At 41.7% G+C, this 27,164-nt stretch overlaps 2 protein-coding genes across 2 annotated transcripts; one reads left to right on the top strand and one right to left on the bottom strand.

Moving 5' to 3' along the window:
• Window positions 1–5: 5 nt before the first annotated feature.
• DDX43 (DEAD (Asp-Glu-Ala-Asp) box polypeptide 43) lies at window positions 6–20,491 on the top strand (the record flags this gene model as incomplete). Its single annotated transcript, XM_010156635.1, has 16 exons — window positions 6–81; window positions 405–460; window positions 869–983; window positions 2,535–2,642; window positions 3,164–3,245; window positions 4,305–4,461; window positions 4,540–4,658; window positions 4,924–5,034; window positions 6,746–6,887; window positions 10,339–10,439; window positions 11,218–11,305; window positions 13,788–13,915; window positions 14,957–15,066; window positions 15,786–15,924; window positions 16,701–16,788; window positions 20,378–20,491. Coding segments are annotated over 16 exons (1,734 nt in total), but the record flags the coding sequence as incomplete, so codon positions are not given.
• Window positions 20,492–22,581: 2,090 nt separating this feature from the next.
• Window positions 22,582–26,504, bottom strand: MB21D1 (Mab-21 domain containing 1; the record flags this gene model as incomplete). The annotated part of the gene is made up of 4 exons (XM_010156634.1): window positions 22,582–22,924; window positions 23,948–24,050; window positions 25,361–25,606; window positions 26,282–26,504. Coding segments are annotated over 4 exons (915 nt in total), but the record flags the coding sequence as incomplete, so codon positions are not given.
• Window positions 26,505–27,164: the final 660 nt, after the last annotated feature.

Genomic DNA, 27,164 nt, shown 5'->3' with positions numbered 1-27,164 from the left:
CAGCCGCCGCCGGCGGAGCTCGGGAGGCCGCGGCGCCCCTCTGCTTCCACCTGGATAGGGCCCTGGTTGGGGCGCTCATAGGTAATAACGGGCGAGCTGTAAGAGGGCTGAAGCCCCTCTCTGGGCATGTGGGGGAGGGGTGGCGCTCTCGAGCTGCTTTTGCTGCTCCACCCTCCTCACCTGAGGTGCCTCCCCGCTGCGCGCACCTTGCCTTTGGTTAACTGCCAGAAAAGTGAGTTACCTGTGTTCTCCAACGCTTTGGTGTCATAAGTTTGTATTTACGGATGCCTGCGCTCATAGGAAGGTCTTAGGTTTTGGTCACAAATAAATAGTTATAGTTACTGTGTAGTTTTTGACATTTGGGGCAAAATTTGTGTAATACCTGCACTGTATCTTTATAACAGGTCGAGGCGGAACGAAAATAAGAGAACTTGAGGATTCTTCGGGTTCCAGAATAAAGGTACCGTGTGTGCTGTGTGTTATCCAAGCCTGGACTGTGTTGGGAGCGTGTTTGGTTTGGCTTCCCTGTGAACCAGAGCTACTGCAGCAAGTTGGAGGGTGTTGCAGTAGCTGTAATGCTCCACTCTTTTACAGTCCTGGGTGAAAAGGAAGTGGAGTTGAAGGTGCAACTCGACTGGTAGGTGAAAGTAGGAAAAGCTCACCGATTTTTTTTTTCCTTTTTTTTTTTTTCTCCCCCCCTTAGGTATTCATTTAATTCCCTTTCTTTACGAAACGGAATTAAAGGGCCTCTTCCTGGTAAAGGAACTTAAAACCAAAACAAGTCAACAATTGTTTTCAGTATGTATTCTTATATAATGTTTGTCTTTGCAGTATTAAAAAAGAACTCAGTAAGGTTTTATGAACGTAGGTTACAAAGGGAACGCATGAAGCTGAAGTAAAGATTTTTGGCAGTGCCACTGTGCAAAACAAAGCCAAGATGTTGATTGATGCTGTTACAGGATCCGGGCAAAACTACATTAGAGGTGGGACTGAGAAAGGTAAGAAGTGTGTGGTTTTGAGGGGGGGAAAAAAACCCTATGGATTGGTTTTTTTATAGATATAGTAGTTTGCTGGAGTGTCTTTACATTATTAGTATTTTACTGAGGTGAATTAACTTTCACCTTGTTCTTGGACAATGGCATACCTCCTTAAAAGGTAAATACTTACCTAGACATCCTCCTTTCCTGGCTGTGAACGGCTTACCTCCCTCACAGGTCTGTGAAAAACATGTTCCTGTGTGTTCTCAACAATTTCAGTGAATGCAGAATGTTACACTAACTGGTTTCTTGCATTACCAGTCTGAATCCCCCAACACAGGAGTGTGTGTTCTAGTTGGAAGTTTTACTGTAGTGTCTGCAGTATTAAAATCCAGTAAACTGTTATAAATGTAGCCTGTAAAGCAGGTGTGCTGGTGATAGCAGGGACAATGCTGACTTCCTCACTGCTTTCATGGGAAGTTAAGATTTGACATTGCACATCATGCCTCGCTTTACTAGGCTTTATTGTGTTAGCTTTGCCGCGGGGGTGTGTAAGTAACGAACTGTACGTTGAGATGCTGCTTATGTTACTGGCGTTTGTCTTGTATGTGCTCCCAGCGGCTTTTTGCACAGGCAGACAACACATGTAGCTGTTGATCTGAGGCACTGGTGAGGAAGAAGGGATCAGGGGGTTGTGTCCCAGTGTTGGAGTAAGCGATGGAGTAGTTGAGAGTTTTGATTTTTAGGTGTGCCCCGGAGGGGGGACAAGTGTGTTTCAAGAAGCTAGAAATAGTTAACAGTCCCGTAGTACGTGTGACTGTTTTCCCGTGTTTCCTGCTTTTCCACTAAGATGTCGTTGTGTTGCCATTTATATCTTCAGCGTGAGAATTTTCTTTCTCCAGAAGTGTTAACCTCACCAAAAAAGGGTTATAGAGCGTAACTACACTGAGACTTTATTGTGGTGACATTGGATGCTTTGGGAGTAAACCTTGTTCTTGTAGCTGTTAAAAATAAAGCTTTCTGTCTGCTAGGTTCACAAGTTTTTCAGAAGCCTGCTGCACAGCAAACCTTATTTATAGCTGGAGGAGCAGCATTTTGAAACCTGTCACTACTTTCTTTAAGTAGCTGAACATGTTGAAATGCTGTTTTTTTATCAGAACTGGATGTTGTACTGGAACAGCACTGGAACAGGTTGCCCAGAGAAGCTGTGGATGCCCCATCCCTGGAAGTGTTCAAGGCCAGGCTGGATGAGGCTTTGAGCAACCTGGTCTAGTGCAAGGTGTCCCTGCCCATGGCAGGAGGGTTGGAACTAGGTGGTCTTTAAGGTCCCTTCCAACCCAAAACGTTCTGTGATTCTATGATTGTACAGGTTTTATTGATGTTTCAGGCTAAGACCTAGGAATGAATTTTGTATTTAAATGCTTTGTGTCTGTTCAAAATCACGTAAGAGGCCTTACAACAGAAAAAGAAAATAAGGTGTTTGTTTTGAAGGGTGGGGTCTCCCCCACCCTTCAACAGATTCCATCAAACAGCAGCAATTTGGTATTAACTCTGCAGGAAAAACCTTGGACATTATTAAGCCTGAAAATAACCCAAAGAAACCAGTGATTAACTGGGCTTCTCTTCGAGAAAACAGAGCTAAATACGAAGCTATGAAGTGGGCAGGTTAGTTTTAAAATTTTGATTGTATGGTACTTGTCTTTTTATGATAAATCCGTTGAATGCTTAGATGTTTTTAATTCTTGCTTTGAGGTGACTGGATCTTTCCATGCCCAAATCAGTTTAGCATTTGCAGTGAGGTAACTGTGTCAGAATTTCTCAGGATGGTCATAGAGGATGCTGTGGTTGCTGTATGAAGACTTAAACTTACTACTCAACTGGCATTTTGACTCCACCCTTTGAAAATGCTGTTGTTTTATTTGTGGCTGCAGCAAAAATCTGAGAATTGTTAAATATTGCACTATATATGTTTAGTAGAAATTACTTTAGAGCTTGAAATGTGGGGAAGGGATGCTTTTGCAGATATGGAAGTGTTTGTCTCAGCCTTCGTCTTTGACGTAAACAACATTTTTTGATGAGCCTCCTATTACAAAGCACAGTCTGGGATTTGAGATTCCCATCTTAAGCCTTAGCAGACTTACCCTGAATCTCTAGCATTTCTTACTGACTCAAGTTTTCTGATTAAGGCTTGCCTCCAATTGAGAAAAACTTCTACAAAGAATCGTCAAGGACTGCATCTATGTCACCAGAAGAAGTGGAACTGTGGCGGTAAGATTCTTTTTGCCAAGCAGATGATTCCCTATAGAAATAACTCATAAGGTATAACGCCCAGAAGGTGGGAAGTGGACTTGCTCACTTCTCTTGCGTGCCCACCGGAGAAACACTGCCACGGTGACTGAAGCATGGAGTTGAGACCTGTTTCCTTAAATGATGTGTACGTGTTCTTGTTGGAGCTAGTCGGGAGCAACAGAACTATTGTTCTTTAGGCTCAGAACATGCATTGAGGAATAGCACTCGTGTGACAAAGGAGTGTTTGTCATGTCATGTCTTTGTTTTAAGGAAGAAAATAGAGTAATTGGAAGAAAAAAATACAAACATGAGGAAGTTGAATTACCCATTCTTTTCCTGGCCCAAACCCTGCCTGAAATAAAACTGTTTGCTGAATGGAATATTCAGAAGATTATACTCTGGTCCACTTTGGACTGGAATGAAGATAAACTCCTTATGCGCATTAATACTTCTTAGGTGGGAGGGAGCCTCAGAACCTCAGATTTATGTAGCTTTTGTGTGGTTTGGGGTTTGGTTGGTTGTTTTTTTGTCACATGAGTTTGTGCTGAGGTGTTTTTGAGCTTGCCTTACTGACCACGTTCTGTTTTGCTAAACCATTCTGTTTGTTTCCTAGAGCATCCAGGGACCTGCTCTGAAAATATTTTGGGAAGGCTTTTGTCAGAGTATAGGGTGCTGAGAAAGAAGTCTGATCCATTCCTAGGAGTTCTAGGTTGTCTTTAGGTTTAAAAACTTGTCACAGCTATATAATTTGTAATAGAGTATAACTGAAGTCTGGTATGACAGGACTGCTGTTCATCTTAATACCCATATATAACTTAGTCATTCTTAAGAAAGAGTGGTAATTGATGCCTTCGGAAGAAGTGTTTCTGTAGTAAGCCTTTCTTAAAAGTCAGAAGAATAGTTGTAAGTCTCATTCAAGAGCCTGAACTAGTATTTTTTATTGTTTCAGGGATTTAAAAAAAGTCAGAAAGGCAATCTTTTATATTAGCTCTACTTTTTCAGGCTTTCAAGCAATTGTACTTCTTTAATTCTCTACAGGAAGGAAAATAATAATATAATCTGTGATGACTTAAAAGAAGGCGAAAAGCGCTGCATTCCCAATCCTGTTTGTAAATTTGAAGATGTGTTTGAGCATTACCCTGATATTATGGCTAATATAAGAAAAGCTGGTTTTCAAAAACCTACACCAGTTCAGGTATATCCTCAATTTTGATGACTCTTTAACTGAAGCTTAAGAGAAAAATACATTTAAGTATTTGTTGCTTTATGTTAGTCCCAGGCATGGCCGATCATACTCCAAGGAACTGATCTTATTGGTATAGCACAGACCGGTACCGGGAAGACATTAGCATACTTAATGCCTGGATTCATTCACTTGACTTCACAACCAGTGTAAGGACTGTTCACATGTCTGACTTGTTTAGCTGTGGATACTTCCCCCACCCTCCATGTGACAGTTTAAAGTAAAGATAATAGATTTTTTTGCACTTTATGATTTATTATAAACCTGGTGGAGTAAGTACCAGACCTGTCACCATTGATTCTGTTCGTAGCAGTGTGCTGAGAATGTCTAGAACAGCATAAAAATATTCGATGTCAGATGTGATGGACTTTGCCTAGCCTTATATACCTGTGTTCTGAAGGTACTTTATTGCAGATCCAAAGATCAACGTGGGGGGCCAGGGATGTTAGTCCTTGCTCCTACTCGAGAACTGGCACTTCAGGTCGAGGCAGAGTGTTCAAAGTACTCGTACAAAGGAATTAAAAGGTAATATTGCTTGTCACTTGCTTGTTAAGTAATAATTCTTTTCATACCACTTGTGGCTTAATTCACCTACTAAAATAATTCCATTTGCTAAGAGGGGAAGGTAGTAAATGCAGAGTCTGCATTTTCCTAGTTCTTAGAATGCCTGTTCTGACTACTCTGATGGTGAAAAATCTGTTTCTTACATAGTTTCTTACATTTCTTACATAGGGCCTACAAGGAAGCTGGGGGGGACTTTTTACAAGGGCCTGTAGTGACAGGACAAGGGGTAACGGGGTTAATTTGAAAGTGGGGAGGTTTAGATTAGATATCAGGAAGAAGTTCTTCCTGGAGAGGGTGGTGAGGCACTGGAACAGGTTGCCCAGAGAAGCTGTGGATGCCCCCTCCCTGGAAGTGTTCAAGGCCAGGCTGGATGAGGCTTTGAGCAACCTGGTCTAGTGGAAGGTGTCCCTGCCCATGGCAGGGGGGTTGGAACTAGATGGTCTTTAAGGTCCCTTCCAACCCAAACCATTCTGTGAATCTGTGATAGTTGGAGTTCTCTGTATTGTAGCTTTGTCTGTTGCTCCTTGTCCTTCCATGTGGCCAGCTGAGAAGAGAGAGTCTCTGTGTTCTTGGCACCCTGCTATACAAGATCTCCCTGAGCCGTTTCCTCTTCAGGCTGCACAAGCCTGGTTACCAACTTCTCACGCCATGCACTCAGTCCTCTCGGCCGTCTTGGTAGCTGCCTGCCAGGCTTGCTCCAGTATGGATATTTCTGCCTCATAGTAGAGGCAGGGGTTTACAAAAACTGGATCTTGTCCTCGAGGTGTGGTCTCACAAGTATAAAATAAAGGGGAATAATGGGTTCTGTCAACCTGCTAGCTACCTTCTCCACAGTACACAGCTGGCGTGCTTTCCTGTGGGGTTACGCTGCTGAATAGCATTCAGTTTCTTGCCCATCCAATTCTTTTCTGCAAAGACATCTTCTAGCACGTGGGCCCTGAGGTAATTCCATCCCCATCTTGGCCATTGTTAAATTGACAGGATTCCTGATAGCCCATTTCTTTAGCCTTTTGTGGTTCTTCTGAGTAACAGCTTAGCCCTCTGTTATACCGACTGCTCCCCTTCCAGTTTGACTTCATCCACAGACCTCATGAGAGCGAAGGTCTTCATTTAAGCTATTAAACAGACATTACTGTACCCCGAAACTTACTTTTAGGGCTCTCTGGTAACTTTGCGTAGCATTCAGAGTTAGCCTTCTAGTTCTCAAATACTGAAAGATATGTTCTGCTTCCTTCCCAAAAATACCAAGGAGTTTTACGGAGCGTGTAAGCCTCATACCTTCCTGAGCACGGTGATTGTTTTAACAGGAAAACATATGACTTCTGATGGTGCTGTTTAGAAAATCATGCCTTTCTTTCATATATTCATCTGGTTTTGGTGTGGATGTTTTCAGAACAACCCAAAATGTAATTACAGCTTAAAAACTGCCTGCCTTCCTTTCATGATTACTGTCACTGAAATTTCAGCAGAAAGCTGAACTATTGGGGGAGTATCATTCAGTGTTGAGTCTGTTGCTTACTGTGACACCATCAGTCACACTTACTGTGTTCCTTCCTCCTGGCGTACCAGATGATACTTTTTCAGATGAAGGGACATGGTGGCATTTATTTGAAAATGATTGGCTTCAGTCAAACTTTAATAGCCTGCTTCTGTAAAACCTTTTATTTTGCAGTATTTGCATATATGGTGGTGGAAACCGAAAAGGGCAGATAGACGTGGTTACCAAAGGTGTGGATATTGTTATTGCTACTCCTGGCAGACTGAATGATCTTCAGATGAACAACTTCATAAATTTGAAGAGCATAACCTACTTGGCAAGTAGACACTGAGATTGGTGTGGGAGGAACGAGGCTTTGAGCAACCTGGTCTAGTGGAAGGCGTCCCTGCCCATGGCAGAGGGATTGGAACTAGATGGTCTTTAAGGTCCTTTCCAACCCAAACCATTCCATGATTCTATAATAATTGCATTGCAGATGTGGAATATGCCCTAGAAGAAAACAAAATAGGCTTCTAGCACAGTAAGTGCTTTAAAGATGCTGAACTGTTGTCTCATATTGGTAGTATTTGCTGGTTTAAAGTTCATTTTGGCAAGATCAGTTACTAATGGATGAAATGCCTTTATCAAGGTGAAATGCCTTTCCTCCTAAAGGTTACTGGTGACTCAGGTTCTTATTAGAACTTGTGCAGTAAGCACCAGAGTCACAAACAGTTAGATACTCAAATGTTTGAGTGACTGACTTTCTTTTGACCTCAGTGGGAAAAGAGCTCTGTAAACACTGTTATGTGATTCCTTATGTCTTCATTTCATTCTTGCCTTTTGCTGTCCTGGGCACTTAAAACCAGTGCTATTTTATAAAACACTTTCATATATTTAAATTAGTTGAGAGCTGTGTGTTTAACTGGTGATTTTTGGCTAGTTTGACAATTTGGCCTGCTTTCCCTCCCTTATCTCCACCCACCTTCCTTTTTAAGGGTTAAACACTCATTATGCTGAAACAGATTAGCTCCAATTCTAGCTAATAGTTGTGATCCTATTGGCAAGGCCACTGGTGGTATAGCATCATTAGATGGAAAAAAGGCCGTCTGGAAAAAAACCGACATTATTGGAAGACGAGAGTAGCCTCATGTAAAAGAGTAACATGTAATTGCTGAGAAGGAGGAAAGGCCTGAACACCTGCTTTCTGAGAATCGTAATCTTTCCCTGCCAAGGTGAAGTATGGTCATACTATAAGCACACACTGTTCTATAAAGCAAAGAATATGTAGCCAAAGTCAGATGTGTCAGTATGTGCAGGATACACTATAGTATGACATTACTAAAAAGAATTAACTATCAAATGGAAGTATTTGAGGTAAAGCAGAAGAAAAACAATTGTTGTACCACTAGCACCTAAATATTTTCAGAAGATTGAAGCCGGTGCAAGGACAGTGTATGGCAAAGCTTGCTGGAAATGCAAGGTCTTTAGGTCTCATATTTTTAATATGGTTGGGTTGTTTTCCTTGTAGTTTCCTTTACATTTTAATATATACGATGCTTTTTGTTTCCACGCTTCGTTGTCAATTTTCAGCCAACAAATAATTTTGCAGCCTTATTTCAGAGAAAATAGAGGGATATTAGATTTCAACTTTTAACACCTCGGATGAGGAAGAGTATTCAATGAAGAGCTTTATTTACAGTTTTCACTTAAAGATGTTGATGAGTCTTGTGAATGCTTCCCAAGTGCACTGAGTATCGTTTTCTGGTACGGTATAATTGTTTCCCAAAGGACTTCCAAGGTTAGGGGCTGGGAAACAATTGTTTGTTTAAAAAACAAACAAAAAACCCCCAAACTCTTAACAGAGTTGATTATATTTGAATATACACTGTACACAGGGTGTACAGGGAGGCAGAGAATTTGTCTGCTTGCCTGACAGACCATCAAGTTAGTTGCAGTCTTGATTTAGATTTTTAGTAACCCAGTTATTCAAGATAAGCTGCTGTTTTTCATTACTTGAGAAGAAAGACTAGAAAATTCTGTCATATATGGCCTTTTGTTTACAGGACATGTCATTTGAAGATTGCCTCCTGGTTTGCTGGGTTCATTATAAATTGGCATTCATTCATCAGTGATCCGAGTGCTTTTTCCTTTTGACCTTATGCTGATAAGGGAGAAGCTAAGGAAATTGGAGTTGTGCATGAATAATTGGGAAGTGTTTTGGGGTAAAGAGTATACTTTAAAAAAATAAATATATATAAATAATGAATTAGGATATAGAAGATAGATTGGAATAGTCCTTTTATTCTTCAAATTAAAAAAAAAAAAGTGTAAAACATACCAATACCTAATTTAAAACAGAGAAGAGAAAATAATTTTCACATGAAGAGCTGGCTTGTAAGAATTCCTTGCCAAGAAATAGAACTGAACCTAACAGTATTAACAAACAAGTAAATATGTGTAGATAACAGGAAACCTAACATTATGACAGCTGGTGGGAGATTTAGTTTATAAGCCAGGACCTGGCTACGAAGTGTTTGGAAAAAATAGTGCTAATATTTTTATTATATCTAATACAGCCTTCATTCTTTATTAAACAGCTATCAGAAGAAAGGAGAGTAAACTTCAACTACTCTGATCCACCTAATAGGTGTACTTAGATGCTTTCTTCTCCCTTCCACCCAAGCACCAGTGTGCTTAATAGCTGAGAAAGCTCCTGCTGCTGGAAGGGGCATAGGAGCCAACTCTGTATACAAAATTAGTGATGCTTTATCGTTGCCATTGTATCTAAGTAGTTAACGAAACCTCTGTGAGTCCTTGGAAAACAGAGAATTAAATCAAGAAGTAGAATCCTGTCATCTGTCTCTCAGCTGAAGATTTGTTAGTATTTCAGAGATTTACGTGGATAATGTTCTAAAAAACTTTAATAGAATAAAACATCAGAACAGAATGGAACAGCAAAATTAGGGCAGTAGATTATCATCAGGGATCAATCAAGGGATTATCCTCAGTCTTAGGTTTCCACATAAGTGACTAGAAAATGTTAATACTCAAAAGCCTGACCTGTATAACTTTAATTTTCAACTAGGGTTTATGTAAATAAGAAGAGGAAAAACGAGGGTTGGATGGCAGCAGCCTTCTTCCCTTGTATGAGACCCTGAAAACGTTCGCCAGTGTGCTTGTATATTAGGAAAAAATATCAGCTCCAAACGGTTGTACTCAGGCCTTCAGCTCACTTGTTCTCTTGGTGTTTTTTACCAGACGAAATGGGTTTGCTGCAGTGTGCTGGTATGAGCCAGAATGTCCAGTCTGACTTTTTCTCTACTACTGATGAGGAACTAAATTGATAACTGGTATTTTGGTCTGGTATGAGAGCTTGAACAAGGCAGAAATAAGATTTCCCCTTTTAAATTGCCAAAAATTTCTTGCTGAAAGTGCATTCCCCTGGGTTTGGTTGGCGCTTTTTTTGGTTGCTTTTTTAAATTCTGTGCTCAGTTTTAGGCACCAACCAAATTATTGTTAAAACAAAAGCACGCAGCTTGTTTCTTTGTTGACTTTAAGTGCTCTAAAAGGGGCTGTGGATTTCCTTGTTCTGCCTGCAAACGTATTGCTAAATGAAAAAGCTTCAAGGAAATTGAAGAGGCGAAATAGAAGCTGAGTGGATTTTGCAGTACATCAGGGAGTAGATTCTGCAGTTGAGATTGTTACCATTAAAATGGTCCGTTGTGTGACGTCTTGCTGAAATCCTTCTCTAAGGAACTGGATGCGAAAAATAACCCTGTTTTGAGCAGGTTTTAGATGAGGCCGACAGGATGTTGGATATGGGATTTGAACCTCAGATAATGAAGATCCTAATAGACGTGCGGCCTGACAGACAAACCGTTATGACAAGGTATGTGCACGTAATGATCTACAGGGCTTGAGCACTGTAAGCATAGGGTTATCGAATGAGTTAACTTCAAAACAAACGTGTCCGTTTTAATAAGACTTTTACTAGCCTGAATGGAATGGCATCAGTCTTCTCTCTAATTGTCTAGTCTGTCCTGTTAAGTCATTTGACAATTACACTTTAACTTCTTGCTCTGTTTCTGAGGCTATACATCAGCTGTATAAACAACTGAGTTCTACCCAAGAACGAAGGTGTCCTGGGAGTGCTGGAATTTGCATATCAATTTGAAATGCCAACTTCCACTTCTACTTTTGGGACCAAACGCGTATCCTAACCTTCTGATGAGTATCTGTGCTAGTCTGTACCTGGACTGATTTGGAAATGAGGCAGTTTTTGGGAGCTTAACAATAGAATATCCCAACAATAATTTTGATTACTGTGTTTTACATTAGAGCTATTGTTTTGAAGATAAAAACAGACTAGAAAATTTCTTACTGGGTATCATTGAACGACTAAACTCACTTTTGGCTTCCTTAGAAAGACTTCATAACTGTTGCCTCTACTTTTAACCTAGAAAGTTACCTTTAAAGCCTGAGTGCTGTTTACAAATGACTTCTTAAGATTATTTCTCAATGTTACGTAAGCTCACTACTGTCACTGCTTGCTCAAGTGTTTCACTGATGTATAAGAGAGTAAAGAGAGGAGAATGTGATGAAATTATGAATTGGACAAGACTTTGTGCTCTTCTCATGAGTTTGCTTCCTCTTCACTTCCTGTTTAGCGCTACTTGGCCTCATGGTGTTCGTCGCCTAGCAAAATCCTATTTGAAAAACCCTATGATAGTATATGTTGGCACTCTGGACTTAGCAGTAAGTTGTTCTGGTTTTTTGATGGGGCGGGGTTTTTTTTCACTTTGTTTGGGAGAAGAACCTACGGTTAAACTGGGAAATATTTTGCTTGTAACTGTAGGTAAGCAAATACATGTAACTTCAAAATCAATCCAAACATTCAAAAAATAGCTTTTTTTTTTTCTTTTAGTTCTTTCTAAACTGTTAATGAAGCTTTAAAATAATAATAAAATAGAAAATAACACTCTTGTTTTTCTGTAACAAGATCTTGAAGTCCTGGATCTTCAGTAGAGGATATCATAAGCCACATGTATCAATGAAATTGAAGTTTGAATGTTGTACTTCACAGTGCCACGTGTTCCGGCCTGAACCTTTTTTTTTGCAGCCGTCACTGCTGTTGAGCAAATTCTTGTTCCTTCCTTACTTTTCTTTCTGAAGGTCGTCTTTCTGATGCGTACAGCTCCTTTTCTGGACCTGTGTTTCTTGACTGCTGCTTTCTCAAAGAGAGTGGAAGCTCTCTACTAAACTGGAGGGCACTCGTCTAGGGCAGGAACTTGGATGTTAGAGTAACAACTGTCTTTAAAGTCCGAAACTTGTAGTGTGTAGGTGTAATTGCATGTTTGACATGCTTGTGCAGCTGTGTGTAGTTGGCTGCAGCACCAGCAGACTTTAGGAAATAGTTCTTCCAGGATCTCTGCATCCTGGTCCAGAAATGGCCTTGAGTTTGGTTCTTAAATTATGAAATTTTCCTTTTCAGTTCCACTTTTCTGGTGATAGGGAATGAGGAAAGTTAGTATCAAATAACCTTTTACGTAGAAATAGGGAAAAAATGTACTTCTTGTCTGTTCTGTTCAGAGCTGTGCTTTTGTTGAAGACAGAGAATTGGAGTTTGAACCTCTGGTGGAGGGTGTCCCTGCCCATGGCAGGGGGGTTGGAACTAGGTGGTCTTTAAGGTCCCTTCCAACCCAAACCATTCTGTGATCCTGTGAAAGGCATCAACTGCTATTTCAGCTCTCTTGTCTAATGCATTTGTCTCTTACAGCAGCTTCTCTTAACTGAAGAAGTGACCTAGGGGAAAGGGTTCCTGTGGGGAGAGAGAATCTTTCTGTGTATTCGATTAATTCTTCAGCCCTTGCCACAACATTATGTTGCAGTGCCATGAGAACGTATAGATCTTTATGCTACTTATGTAGTGTACATTAGACACTCTGTGGCACCCTTCGGATACAGTGGAGTCAAGTTTCTTATTAACAAACTGTTGTTGGAAGAATTGGACAGAAGTGATCATTTTGAATAGATGAGAATCTTCTTTAAAGGGTTGTCCTTTCAAGTAAGGCTGGCATTGTTCCAGTTTGCTCTGGATTAACATAAAATACACTTATATTTTAGTACTTGTCACGGTTTAACTCCGGCTAGCAAAATACTACGAAGCCGCTCTCACAAATCCTCCTCCAGTGTAGGGGGAGAATCGGAGGAAGAAGAAATAAGGAAGCTTGTAAAATTGAGATAAGAACTATTTGCTAATTAAATCTAAATTAACATAGACAAGTACTAGTAAAAAGAAATCATTAAAATAATAGAAAATAAAACATAAGATACAATAATGATACGATTTCTCACCACCCACTGACCAATGCACAACAGGTGTTGAGTAGGGAGAGTCAGACCCAGAGAGCCCGAGAGCCGCAGCCTGAGGTCTGGAGCCCAAGAGCTATGGCAGCAGATTCCGAGCGAACCCTATCAGCGATAGCACGACCAGGAAAACTAAACAAACCCACCAACTCCCTCACAAACCAGCCAGCACAGGAGTTAGCGAAGCAGCTAACGCAGGAGTCAGGGTGAGGATTAGCAGGCGTACGGGAGTGAACCAGAGAGAGTCAGGGAGAGAGTAATGGCTCCCGGACCCCCTCCTCGCCTCTGCCCCCAGCACGACGTACTATGGAATGAAATACTCCCTTGGTCAGTTGGGGTCAGGTGCCTGAACTGTGTGTCCCAGCACTGCCTGTAGCGAGACAGCGAGAGCTGGGAATGCAGCTGCAGGATCAGAAGGGGAGAAAGACCTTGAATTCAGTGCAGGCATTCCCCAGCGCCAGCTGAGAACTGATCAGTGCTGCTCTCTGCATCCAGGAACAGCTTCCTAGCAGCCCGGGTAAAGAGAGTTAACTCCTTCTGACTGAATCCAGCACAGTACTTCAGTCTGATTCTTCACTAATACTGTGAATATGTATTTCACCTCACCAGTCTGCTATCTGTGCCCTTTAAATCTCTGCAAAGAGATGATTTGGCAAACTGCTTAAAGATAAATTTTACTGTTCTCCCAAAGTAAGTATGAAACAACAAATACATCTGTATTGTTTGAACTCCAAACTGGTACGTATTTTGGTTTTAAAATAGTTTTTCGTGGTATCATATTACTAATTTTATACCATAATATAGGAATTTACAGAAAAAAATACTATTCTGATCTGTTTCTGCTTAACACACCTTTTTTGATGTTTCACAGGCAGTAAATACAGTAGAACAGAAAGTTATTGTTATTGCTGAGGAGGAGAAGAGAGATTTCATGCAGCGCTTTGTTCAGGCGATGAAACCGAAAGATAAGGTCATCATTTTTGTGGGAAAAAAACTTACGTACGTAATCCTTCCCAGTACTCCGTCTGTTCATTTGTTCCTAACACAAATACTGGATAGTTCCATAGTTTGCATAATAATTGCCAAGTGTAACAGCCCCTTGTCATCAACATCTGTGCCGTAGCAGTATATTTATCTATTCATTCGTTCCTCCAGATCAACTGGTGGTTTGTGGCCTTTTTAATACCGTGTGTGGTGGTGGAAAATCTCAATTTAACACAGTTAAAGTAGCTGTTAAGATTCTTAGGGAAATATTAATGGGATGTACTGTTGGCTTGCCTACGCAGCTAGTACATGCAAGAACTGATGCAGAGTGTGATGGTTGTGCTTTTTGAGTGAAAAACACAGGTGTTTGCTTTTATTTATATACACGAGAAATAACAGGTGACTTTTATGTGGGGAATAATTTTGCATTCCTACTGTTTATCACGAAAATATAGAGGGCTGGAGCACCTCTCCTATGATGAAAGGCTGAGTGAGTTGGGCTTGTTCAGCCTGGAGAAGAGAAGGCTCCGGGGAGACCTTATTGCACCTTCCAGTACCTGAAGGGGCCGACAAGGAAGCTGGGGGGGACTTTTTACAAGGGCCTGTAGTGACAGGACAAGGGGTAATGGGGTTAAATTGAAAGTGGGGAGGTTTAGATTAGACATCAGGAAGAAATTCTTCCTGGAGAGGGTGTTGAAGCACTGGCACAAGTTGCCCAGAGAAGCTGTGGATGCCCCATCCCTGGAAGTGTTCAAGGCCAGGCTGGATGAGGCTTTGAGCAACCTGGTCTAGTGCAAGGTGTCCCTGCCCATGGCAGTGGGGTTGGAACTAGATGATCTTTAAGGTCCCTTCCAACCCAAACCATTCTGTGATTCTATGAATATCAGCTGACCTAGGTGGGTTTTTTCCCTTAGGCACATGTTTAGCTTTTGTTGTCACTTCATTACCTTTCGGATCTACATTTGGATGCTGCACCTTTATTGTCTTTTTGGTTTGGTTGGATTTTGGGGATTTTCTTTCTTTCTTTTTAAGAACCATTGTGTTATTTCCCCCTAGAGCTGATGACTTAGCAAGCGACTTTGGTCTCCAAGGAATTCCAGTACAGTCACTTCATGGTAACAGGGAACAGTGTGATCGAGAACAGGCTTTAGATGACTTCAGGCAAGGTACGTCTGTACCTAAGTACTGGTTTGGTTAGCCCAGGTTTTCAAAGCTTGTCGTGTGCAGAAGTTTGTCTGTTTGCCAGTGCCATGTCTCTTCAGTACCTTAGAAATTAATATATTAGGTTCCTGAATGATGTGCTTACTTTGTTAATTTGACGAGCAAACCGCCCAGCAAACAAATGCAGATTGCTCTTCAATAAAATTTGGACGGTCTAACAGTTAAATAATTTAAGGCTTATTTTATTTTTTGAAATCTCTGTGGAAAAGTCAATATTTTCTTAGTCTACGGAACAACAAATTTAAGCGTGAAATGGTGCTTTCAGTGAAACGGTTCTGCTCATGATTATGCCAGTAGGGTTATACTTCGGGGTTATGTGATCACATGCTGACGAAACAAAGAGCAGTCCCGTGGTGAGGATGCCAGCTGAGAATATCGCTGTTGAAGTTTCTGTGTCTTTCACACTCTTTTGTATTAGCTAGGCATGTTTCTTGGTTCTTCTGCACCCTGCTGTTCTGTTTGGGAAATGCAAGTAATAATAAAATGACGGTTTGAGTGTTTAGTTACTACCTGCCATTCGAAGCTAACTCAGTGTGACGTGCAACAAGCATATTTATCCTTCTTGTGTTAAGAACAAGTGCATTATACGCCACAAAACCCATAAACTGGAGTATGTTTTCTGTTTATTCCGTAAGCTCCCGTTCTCTTTCTGTTGTACTTTTAGGCAAAGTCAGAATACTGGTAGCTACTGACTTAGCATCCCGTGGCCTTGATGTGCATGATATTACTCACGTCTTCAACTTTGACTTCCCTCGCAACGTTGAGGAGTACGTCCATAGAGTAGGTCGTACCGGAAGAGCAGGGTAAGTGTTTGCAAGAAAGCAGCAATGTATTGCCAGTATTTTCTGTGCTGCATAGGTGTTTCTCTTGTCAAATGCTGGAGCTGTGGGGAAGCGAAGGCTCCAGAGCCTGTCAGGGTGTGTTTTAGATAATAAAGCACTGCGTTATGTTTTGAAATTGGTTCACTGTTAGTTTAATGCAAACAAGTTTGCTGGTGTTCCATTACTTCATGGATGGGAGTGAGGGATGTTTGGAAGCTGATGTAAATGTGGGGAAGAATGACAGTTCAAAACAACTTCTGTGTAGGTACTCCAAAATGTCACTTCCTGGCTTGTCTCTTTGCGAGCTGCTGAGTTGCTCCGTTTCCTAGACAGCCCACTGGGGGGGGGGGAGGAACCACACATAAATTCAAAGTTTTCAGCCTGTCGTGGTGTAGTTTGGTGTTAAGGCTTTTGAACGCTGCTTTCCCAGGCTGGCACAAGTGTGTTTTTTCTTGTGTATGTGTTAATTTTAATCATGATATGAATACGATGGGTGCCTTCATACTTAATAAGCCTAGCATAAAGACAACATACTTGTCTAAAAGCGAGTTGTGCCTTTACTCCATTTTAGGTGAATTGCCATATTCTGGGCTTTATGAAAAGCTGTTTTCCGTCGTGTGCGTAGCGACTGCTCAAGCCAGTTCTGTCTACCAGCTCAGTAATAGGGCCTGTAGTACAATGTGTTGCTGTATGGGGCAGTAGGAAGAGCCTAGCAGTGGTTGTTTGGAAGTTCAACAGTTATTTCATTCCTTGTTTAGGCGTACTGGGAAGGCAGTAACGCTTGTCACCAAGAGTGATTGGAGGGTTGCATCTGAGCTGATTGAAATTCTGGAAAGAGCAAACCAAGTAAGAATTCACTGAACTGGGTAAGGTTTATGTTGGTTCTGGGTTACCACCTGAAACAGTTCATTAAGGTCTAAGCTTACTTAGACCTTTCTTGGTGAGTTTTTATAGTGTCTGGGGCAAAAAAATGGGTACTTAAGTCTCTCTTGTCCTGGATATCCTTAGCTGTATTTTACCTTACCGTTGAGTGCCAGAAAAGAACCAGGAACTTTGATTAAAGCCTTCCACATCAAAAGAAGAAGTAACTAAGATACATGCACATAGAGGTCTGCAGGAATAACAGGATCTATTTTATTTCATAGGATTTTATTCCATTTGTAGTTCACTTCTGGATGCACGGACCAATGTTCTTGCTTAACAGTGTCAATACTAACAGTGTCAATGTCAGAAATGGCTCGATTATCCATCATTCATTGTGTCTGACAGTGGTGATACCTGCATGTACTTTTCCAAGTTATCTTTCTTGCAGATGTTTGTAAACAGTATGGGAAATAGGACTGGAATGTGATCGATGCCTTTTAAAGAAACGTTTTTTTCCTTGCTACCATATCTAAGAAGCCAGAGACAATCATGTTGCTGTTTCTTGTTGTAACAAGAAGCAGTATTTTGCCTGGCTTACAGTAAACCCCCAGTTCATGCCCTGACTTTACTTGAAACTTCTTAAAATTTGTTTTGTTGTTTGGGGTTGTTTTTTTGGGTGGAATGGGCGTTTTATGAGGACAAACTAAATTGCTTCTTCCTAGGACCTGTAGTTGCTATTGTGGACACTGACTCCGACTTCAAACCCTGAGTTAGAACTTCACCTAAACCTTCTGGGTTACAACTCCTTCTTTTGAAGATGTTATGCCACTTACTGCAAATCTGATCAGAGGCTTTTGGGGGAGGAAAAGGAAATTTAAGAAAACCCTTTGTCCCCTAACAATTTCTTAAACGTGCAGATTTGAGGGGTTTGTTTGGGGTTTGACTTTGGTTTATGGTGTTAGTTTGGGGTTTTTTTCTGTAAAATGTGAGAGATGAAACTAGTAGTGATACTTTGAAGGCACTGAAGTAGAGCTTAGAGGTGCCTTGCTCTGTATTCTGAGGCACCTTGTCCCCTGCTGCAGACTGTGAAGCTCTCAGACTTTTCTGATGTGTGATTGTTCTGCCGAGAACGTGTCTCTGAGTTCAGAGGAGAGAAGAGCATCTCTGAATCCTTACTTCCAAGGGGAACTGTTAGTCACAACATTACTCTCAGGCCTTCAGTTAGAGCTGATAAAAGGAAAGTATCCATGAAGGCAGGGTTGTTTGGGGTTTTTTTTCCTTATGATCAGCCTTTAAGCATCATGTAAAAGGGACGGAGAGTAACTGGTAATAGGATCTGCGGCTTCAGAATGATTCCATGTCAAAACAAGTAAGGTGCATTTGTTAGCCAGATGCTGTTGAACATACAGATGTTCAAAAAAAACCTAAAAAAAACCCAGATGCAATAGAAAGATTTCTGTATCATGCTACAGGGATCTTTATATGTGAGCTTATTAAGAAGCAAGCACAGATCCGTTAGGAAGTGAGGTGGAAAAATATCGATCTGTGTAATACCAAGAATAGCGTTACATGTTAATTAAAGCATCTCTGTCCTTTTCTGTTGTCTCATTTGGGGTACACACGTAGCTTGTATGGTTAGCAGATACGCAGTCTGTCCATGTTAAAACCTAAACAAACCACTAGACACTGGATATTACCTCACTGAGATTTTTATTTTCTATACCCTGGCTTCTTCCTGCTCTTTTCCTTGTGCCTGCTCAAAAACCACTCTGGCAATAAATTGTTGCCATTTCGGTTGGAATAAATTCCATTTCATGCTGTAGGAGAGGATCTGGCCTGATACCAAGGAAGGAAATTACTCTGTGTTTCCACTGGATAGTAGCGTTGTCTCATTACTTCCATCTCTATTGATACAGGTCTCTAGTGACTTTCAGCTAGAGCGGTGCATCATTTTCCACTTTATTTTTAAGGAATGCCTAAAACTTAGTCAGAATGACTGTTCCTTAGGCATCCTGTTTGGCAGACTCCTGACAGCCAGGGCAGTTGTTCGCTGCATGTAGTAGCGGGGTGACGCTCATGGCAGGTTAAGAGAAGTTGCTGATAGCAGATGTCGAGCACTGCCAAACTATAAAGCCTGGCGAAAGAAATTCTTCCTGGAGAGGGTGGTGAGGCACTGGAACAGGTTGCCCAGAGAAGTTGTGGATGCTCCATCCCTAGAAGTGTTCAAGGCCAGGCTGGACGAGGCTTTGAGCAACCTGGTCTAGTGGAAGGTGTCCCTGCCCATGGCAGGGGGGTTGGAACTAGATGGTCTTTAAGGTCCCACCTCCAACCCAAACCATTCTGTGATTCTATGAAAAGAATTTGGAAGTGGAGGAATATACCTTCCTGCTCCACCAGGCTCTTTGTCCTGGCTGCGTTCTTCACCTGCTCCAGCACCGCCAGGTCCTGGCAGTTCGAAGGAGGCTCGACAGTATTTAATTTCTGCCATAACTGTTTGCACTGTGCTTGCACTGCTTGCGGAGGACAGACCAGAGAGGCCGAGCAGGCGCGTTAATACCATGCTTGCACGCACTGTGGCAGCCTGCTCTTCACTCTCGGGTTGGGAAACTGGTTCTGGGCTGGAGATCTACCTGCTGCACGGCTAGGTGCTGTAGCAGGTTGTTGAAGCAGGCTGGCTTTGATAGATTAGTCATCTAAAGCCTCTTGTGACAGTACAGCCACCTGTACTGCTTTGTGCAGTAAACATTGAGTAATGTCTGCGTTTCGGAAGACTTGGTGGACATTTTTTACCATGAACCGTAGGAATGGTATATATTTGGGTTTTTTGCCTTTCATTCAGTGGTCAGGGTCACCCAACCTAATAAAGTCCGTCTGTAATTCTTTGCCTCTGGCCTCAGTCCTTACAGACATAGCTATGAGGTGACAGATGTGCTGACGACACTGTTCACCTCCTTTTCCACGCAATTATAAACATGCCAGCTCTGGATCTTGGCAAGATGCTTCTGTGACCCCCTGGTGGTGGGAGAACTGACCCCTTTCTCCTGCCCTTTTCTCCTCTTTCAGCTTTGTTTTATCCATGTGAGAACCCTTCCTATGGCAACGCTTTCTTAAGTGCCAAAGTTTCTCTTCACAGGCTCTTAAAACTTCCAAAAGGGATTGAATATAAATCATAAGTGTAACATTCAAGTGTTTATATAGTATGGTATCACCTTTTTAGTGGCATTGGACACGTTTTCCAGCTGTTCCTTATCACTGAAAGATCATTTCTGTCTGAAACACAGCAGTTTTAGTTAGCTGGTCATGTGTTGCCATCAGAGACTGTGATACTAGGATGCACATACAGCTGGAAATCCAGGGACACTGTGCTGATTATTTTTCAGGATATTTCAGTATGTTTATGTAAAAAGATTTCTCCATGCACCTCTATGGAAAAAGACAATCTGCGAAGCGACAGGAGCCAGTTAAATAACAAAGTCATGTTGGGGAACACACAAGTCGTAGCATTTTTGTAAAGCTGAGTCTAAGAGTTTAGATTTATTTAAACCTGACCTTGTGCTGGTTTTTTTATCAGGTAGTTCCTAACGAGCTTATTGCGATGGCAGAAAGATACAGACAATTTCAAATCAGAAAAGAAATGGAAAAAGGTACACCAAGACCTCAGAGAAAGCCCTCAAAATATCTGTAACCCCTTGAAGTGACAGCAGCCAAGTGAGTGAGTGATTATAGTTAGTGTTAGCACCTAAGGGCTTGAGTGTAGGAGCTTCTCTTCTTGGTGGGTTGGGTTTTGTACCTGTGCTATTTAAATAAAATGTGGTTTAAAAAGTGGGTTTGGGGAAGGGGGAAAAAAAACCCCAGCAACAACAACTGGATTAGCTTTATATAGAAATAAATCTAGTTTTGTGTGTGGACACTTTTCACTAAGAAAAATGAATTGTTTTATCTTGTGCGATGTGCACGAGCTTCTAAAGTCGTCACCTGCCGGTTAAAAACAGATATTGTGGGTTTGATGGGGGTTTTTTTTAATTAATTAATGCAGTATTAATCTATAAGAATGTAAAAGATTAACTTTTCCTTTTATTTTCAGAGAAGTGGGTTAGTGAACGTAAGCAATGTTCGTCAGTGGGCCTTCAAAATACTGCACTTTTGCATCGATCATGCCACATCTGCCAGTGGCGTGCAGAAGTATTTCCAGAGATAACATGTAATTGACAACTGTTCTGTTTGCAGTAACTGGTGTTTGCCGAAGCAAGGGTGTCTTTTGTTTGGTTGTTTTAAAAGAAGCTTAACCTTGAAAGTAATTTTTGTGTCTGAGCTTTTTTTGAGAGAACTTGTGTCTGAGTTTTTTTTTGAGAGAAGTCTGCATTTCCTCTTACTGGAGGAGAGCATAACAAGGTGTGTTTGTGGCTGACTGAGGACAATAAACAGTTGTTCTCATGGATGTAATTCGCTAGCTTAAGGAGGAAAACCAGAGTTTACTAGAGCAACGTTAACAAAGTCATGAAGGAAAAAAACCACATTTGAATGTCAGGTTTAATTTCTTGAAGATAAGGTCAGTTCACATTTTACACGTGGATGCCCGGTTCAGTCACACAGACTGCTTGTTAAAATGGGGTATGTTTTCACCCTCTGGAAGTTACGTGGGAAGGAGGAGCTCTTCCCTCATTTGACACTTGGTCTGAACTTGTTTTTACTCATGTGTCATATGAGTAAATGGAAAAACTAATAAATTGAATCCAGTGAGATGAGAATATATTAATAAAATTACTTTCTAAATGTTCTTCTAGCCTTCCCTCTTTTTTTATTTGCTCATAACTGAGGTGAAATCTGGGCATTATTTAAGCCAATAGGTTATTGTGCGTTCAAAAAACAGGCTAAAATCGTGGACTTCTTTTGAGGAAAAGCAAAAGATGTATTTACTTCCAGCACATCAGGTCCCAAATGCTGGTTTTTTATCACCTGCACAACAAAACAATAGGAAATATTATTTTTTCCTAACACACGTACTCTTCAGCATAAGAAAAATGGGGCTGAATTCTGGTTCTCAGAATATCAGACTCATGCTGCGTTTTGGTTTTGATAACCTTTCACGTGCAGAATTCCTCCTCGATACACGCTCAAGATACCCTTCTGTCTACAATGCTCATTGGCACATTAACTTTTACGCTGTTGCATCACATTATCTAATGATTGTTTCCTGTCCGGATTCTAGTCTTAATTTCCAAAGCAGTTCCGGAGACCACTTCAGGGATATGATTTTCATACCACATTCTCTCTCTCTGTTCACTCTTGCTGGCACTTGGCCTCTGCAAAAGGTCTTCATCCGGCCAGCCGATCTGGAGTAGTTGTTGTGGTTTCTGTCAAAGGAGCTCCAGTGACTTTTTTTTTTTATCTTTTTGAAAGCAGGTGTGTATCTCAGATTTCCTGCAGCAGATCTTCATTTTAAATAAAACTGACGTTTCTCGCTTTATGCAGTCACGGATGCCTTTCTGTTTGGAACTGTAGAAATTACACGTGAGAAACGAACTACTGTAAATTCTTCCATATGTTCTTCATATACCTTGGAAATGCTTTGCAGGTGACATCTGCATTTGGATGGGGAAGAGAAACGCTCCTTAAAACATGCTGTTTCTTCTAAGGGCTGTGGCTGAGTGGTGTGACTGAAGGACGCAACCTTCTCTTAACGTTCTTGGTTTGGTTATGGCAGTATCGGACTGCTGAGGAGTAACTTAAGGTGCAGAACAAGTTCACGTGACGAGACGGTTGTATTAACGCTGTTCACAACGTCTCGTAAAATATCGGGAACCCGTTGTTCAGCTGATAGTTTATTTGTCTTGAAAGGAAGTCGCTACTCGCTTTATCTTCCCGGCTGAGTAAGTTGTACTGAGGAATAAAAAAGTGTGGCAGCTGAACCTTTTGCAGGCAATCCAGAAAATATCCCAGATATTTCTGAAAGCAGTGATCCAGGTCCCCTGAATGCCAGTCTGTGTCGTTCGGCCACACGACACACGAGTGGAAAAAAGCAGTTTTAATGTGATATGAACAGATTTTTTCCAACTGTTTTGTATGTTTCACTTTAAGTTGCTCTAGAAGATACTTCAGAAGCTTCAGACAACCCTTCCTGTTAAATAAAAGAGAATTTATTAGGTACTTTCTACATGGTTCTAAATACGTATTTTAAGTACACGTTAATGCGTGGAAGCGATAAAAATGTTCTCACAGAATTATGTTTTCAGTAATATTCTGAATGAAATATGTAAATCAGCGCAGCAACAGGCTGGATAATCCTTGAACTAGTTGTGTGTGAAGGCAGGTTCTAGCAACGAAGGATTCCTACTCTTGTGCAGACACCACTTTCCCTGGATGTCTGCGTTGCTCGGGGCAGCGTGCTCGCTCAGCAGAATCTCCCAGCTGCTACCAGGGTAACCTGCGCTTGGAGCACGGCTGAAGGCTGAAGCTGCCCTCCTGGCTTGGGTTTACACAGAAGGAAGTGCCGCCGCGCTCCCGCGGCACGCCATGCAGGGAAGGGGTCTAGCTGAACGCGCTGCGAGGTCGGGGTGTAGCATGCCCAAGGATGTTTGTTGCACACAGATTCAGTACAGGGTGTAAGTACGCAAACCAAGCATCAGTTTGCCACGAAGGAGGCTCTGCCTCATGTCTGTTATATTCTTTCTTTTCTAAGAAATGTGGAAACCAGTTTTTATTGGAGTAAAAAAAAGCACATTTATTCACGCTGATCCCATCCAGCAATTCTTTTCTCACCATCCTTTCAGAAACTGCCCTGGTATGAGGTGCAGTTTTGCTGCCAGAGCTCAGAAAGGTGACTCATCAGACTTTTAAGCTGGTTCTACAGCAGACTGAGTTCGGGCAAGATTATTTAACGAGTAGCATCTTTTTGCTCTCTGAGGCAAGTCTGGAGTGTAAACCTGCAGTGTAATTTGTCTGCACCTCTCGCTGGGTAAACGCCAGTCAGACGTTCAGCGAGTACACGCTGTGTCGTACCGCCGTGGAACAACAATGCCCGAAAGCCTTACGCTGACTCCCTGTCGTGAGCAGTTAGCCTTAGATCAAATTCTTCAACAGTGCAACAGCGCCAGCCTGGCTCGCCCAGGCTCACAGCGGGATACCCGTATGAAATACCAACCTACAGCACTTCAGTCCATCGGATTCGCAACACGTCTTGGAGCTGCCGTGGTTGTTCAGCATGGCCTTCTCAATATGGGAGAAAGAGAGTCGCCAGGTGTCTCCTGGAGTCAAGTACAAGAGGGTCAAATCGTTACACAGCAGTAAGCACCACTCTTTGTAATCACGAAAAAAACCCAAAACTTCATAATTTACTCAAATATCAGCAACTTCTTTGCACTTTTAAAAAAATCCAGTTATTTGGTGACTACTAATAGTTAATTCCTCAGCTGCTCCACACGAAGACAATTAGAATGTTGTTAACATAGGACACAGTTAATCGTTTGGATGCTTAAACTACATTCTTAAGGATGTTTGGATTCACTTCAAAATTAAGTTTTAATTTTACTTCCCTGCATTTGTTGAACAGGATCTGGGGAATTACACTGCTCGTAGAAATCCGCTACCTTTGCACTTCTATGTTATTAACCTCCCTGCGTAACCATGCTGGCTTTGAATTAAAAAAAGACCCTCTCCTCCATGGGTTTCAGTTTCTTTCCGCAGGTGAAGTGCGTGGGAGCGTGTCTCGGGTAAGGTGATTGTTCTAAAGTATTTATTTTTCTTCCAGTAATGTTTCTGAAAGCAGTGATTAGCCTAGCTCAAGCCTGGTTTTTAAAACACCAGCAATCGGTTTTGTCTTCCTACACTGGACCATTTCCCTTGCCTGTTGGGTTCAGTTACTCACGGCATTTAATTTTCACAGGAAGAGAGAGCCCAGTGGAGCAGTAATGATTGATTTGGCATTGTTAAGATGGACATGCTAATGAAAAAAAAAAAAACAAAACCAGATTGCCTGAACTCTTTTTTTTTTTCCCCTGAAATCATCAGTTGTCATAACGCAGTGACAAGTTGAAATGTTGCTGCAAACTAACACCAAGCCTGCGTTAGTTTGCAGCAACATCCCAACTTGTCACTGCATTATGACAACTGATGATTCTCATAAAAAAGCAACGTAGCCGTACCAGAGTTCAGTGAGAAATAATGTGTCTTGCTAGAAAAGTGCAGGGTTTTCTCCTTGCAGAAGTATGTCACTTGGGTGTACCATCCCTGCCTTTTTAGAGATCTCCTTACGAAGCAAAGGAGTGGCTGTTGCTGTTAGCTACAGCACGAGCACATATGCATGTGTCCAACCCAGTAGATCTGACAGGAGTGGTTAGCATGCAGCCTGGCAGAGCAATTTTTTCTTTAGATTTCAGTACAGGGCAAGCAGTGTCACAAATCCAGTGTTTTAAAGAGGGATTTCAGTTGTCTGAGACCTGCACAAATCCAGGATCAGATACAGATCTGTACCTCGAAGGCAGAATACAGAACCTGAATACCCTCTTTATAGCACCTCCAAGTGACTAAGTTGTAGAGAAGATACTGTCTTAGATACCTCTTAGAACCTTTTCCTTTTTGTTTTGTTTGGCAACTAAATAAAGCGGTTTATTTCTGAACTCTCCCCTGACTTTTCTTCCCAGCCATTCTTCAATTCTGAGGCCATCCTGCGTGCTGGGGGGCCAGCTCTGCTGAACTTTCAAAGTCAAGATGATGTCCACTGATATTTCTGCTGGAGGGTTTCTGATCTGAAGAGTTATGGCAGGGCTTCCAGCCTTTTTCTTTTGCAGAGTTATTTCCACACCTAGTAACAAAGAAAAATTTGATTTATATATATTTATATATTAGAAGAAACCTTTTTTTGGAAGAATGTTAAGGTTTTTACTTAAGAGAAATTTATAGTCAGTCAAAAGAAATACCTGGGTTCAGTCACTGGCTCTTTATCCTACAGGATATGAAGTAAAACATTAAGGTGGCCTGTTGAAGAGCTCTATGGAAATTAGGAGCACTCTTCTGGAACTGCTGCGTTTGCCCTGTTGACTGTGACTACAGAATCAGAAATAGGGTAACTTTTTCTCCAAAGAACTGTTTTTCTGCTGAAAACACTTGAGACTGAAGAGATTTGGCCACGTTTGTCAAGGCTTCGAAGAAAGAGAGCACCCTAAGAGGGCAGGCATACTTCTCAATCTATAGGTCACGCAGAAAGCCCCAGCATGCGAGAGAACCCTTAATATTAATTATTTTCATATGGAAAGGATTGCATAGTGGAGCAATGGGCTAACCACAGAATATGATTAGCTCCAACAGATTTGTGGTGGTTCTTAGCACAAGAGCAAATTTGAGACAGTGGGGATGGGAGGGTTTGCACGCCGGGACAGCTGACTGAGGGCAAAGTCACGTTAACAACAGTGCAATGCGTACGTGTGCCGGAATTGGATTTTTAGCACTCCTAGGTGAAGCTTGTTCTCCAAGTACTTACCTGTAATGTTTTTTAGTTCCTGTCTAATAATTTCTCTTAGTGCTTGAAGCATTTTAAAGGCTGATAATTTCCCATCATTATCCAAAAACTTCAACAAATATTTCTCTTTTGGATTTCTTTTGAATTTTAGATAATAATAAGCTCCAGTGTCATCACATTCATCCAGCTGAAGTCTTTCAACAGGCATTACAAGCATGATGTCAAACTCATTCGGTTCAGATATCTGCAAAATATGAGATCACAGTAGTCAATGTGCAACTTGGGTTTGTTTCACCCTTTTCAGGCTTTCACAGTGGTTGTGGTTTTATCTGCAATGCTTTGGTGCATTTCTCCTGTCCCGTGAGAAGTATGAGCTGCTTTCTGTGGTTTTGTATTGCAAGATTGCTGTGCATTTGGTTGACAAGAGCAATTTACCGACAGCAGTTCATTTCCGAGCTCTCCAACTGATTTTTAAGAGTTTTAAGATTCCTAAGCTGTCCTGAGTAATGGGTAAGTGCTCAATTTAACTGATTCCTATGCGCAAAAGGATGGAAGCAGCATTGCTGCGCCTGAAGCTGGTTTAAAAAACAAAGCGTCCCCATGTTTGAACCAGCAAAGAGGTATGGCTATTTCTCCTGCCTTCGGAAAAAACTACACGCCAGAACTAGGCACAGTGGGTTTCGTGCAGCGCTACACCCGACTCCTCCTCCGGTTACAGCGGGCGGGCTCACCTGCGTGCTGCCCAAGGGCAGGGGCTCGCTGCGGCTCTAAGGCGCGTCCCGTTCGGGGAGCGGCTCTTACGAAACGCACCTACATTCATCTTCCAATAAATGAGCTATTTCAGATTCGTTGCCAGTTAACCCAGTAATCCTTCAAGCCTTTCCCCGCCGGGGCGGGCCATCTC

Source organism: Eurypyga helias, unplaced genomic scaffold, assembly GCF_000690775.1.
Source record: "Eurypyga helias isolate BGI_N326 unplaced genomic scaffold, ASM69077v1 scaffold18508, whole genome shotgun sequence".
In the NCBI taxonomy this organism is placed as follows: Eukaryota; Metazoa; Chordata; class Aves; order Eurypygiformes; family Eurypygidae; genus Eurypyga; species Eurypyga helias.
Note: the sequence above shows the minus strand (reverse complement) of the source record. Positions and strands in the feature narration are given on the sequence as shown.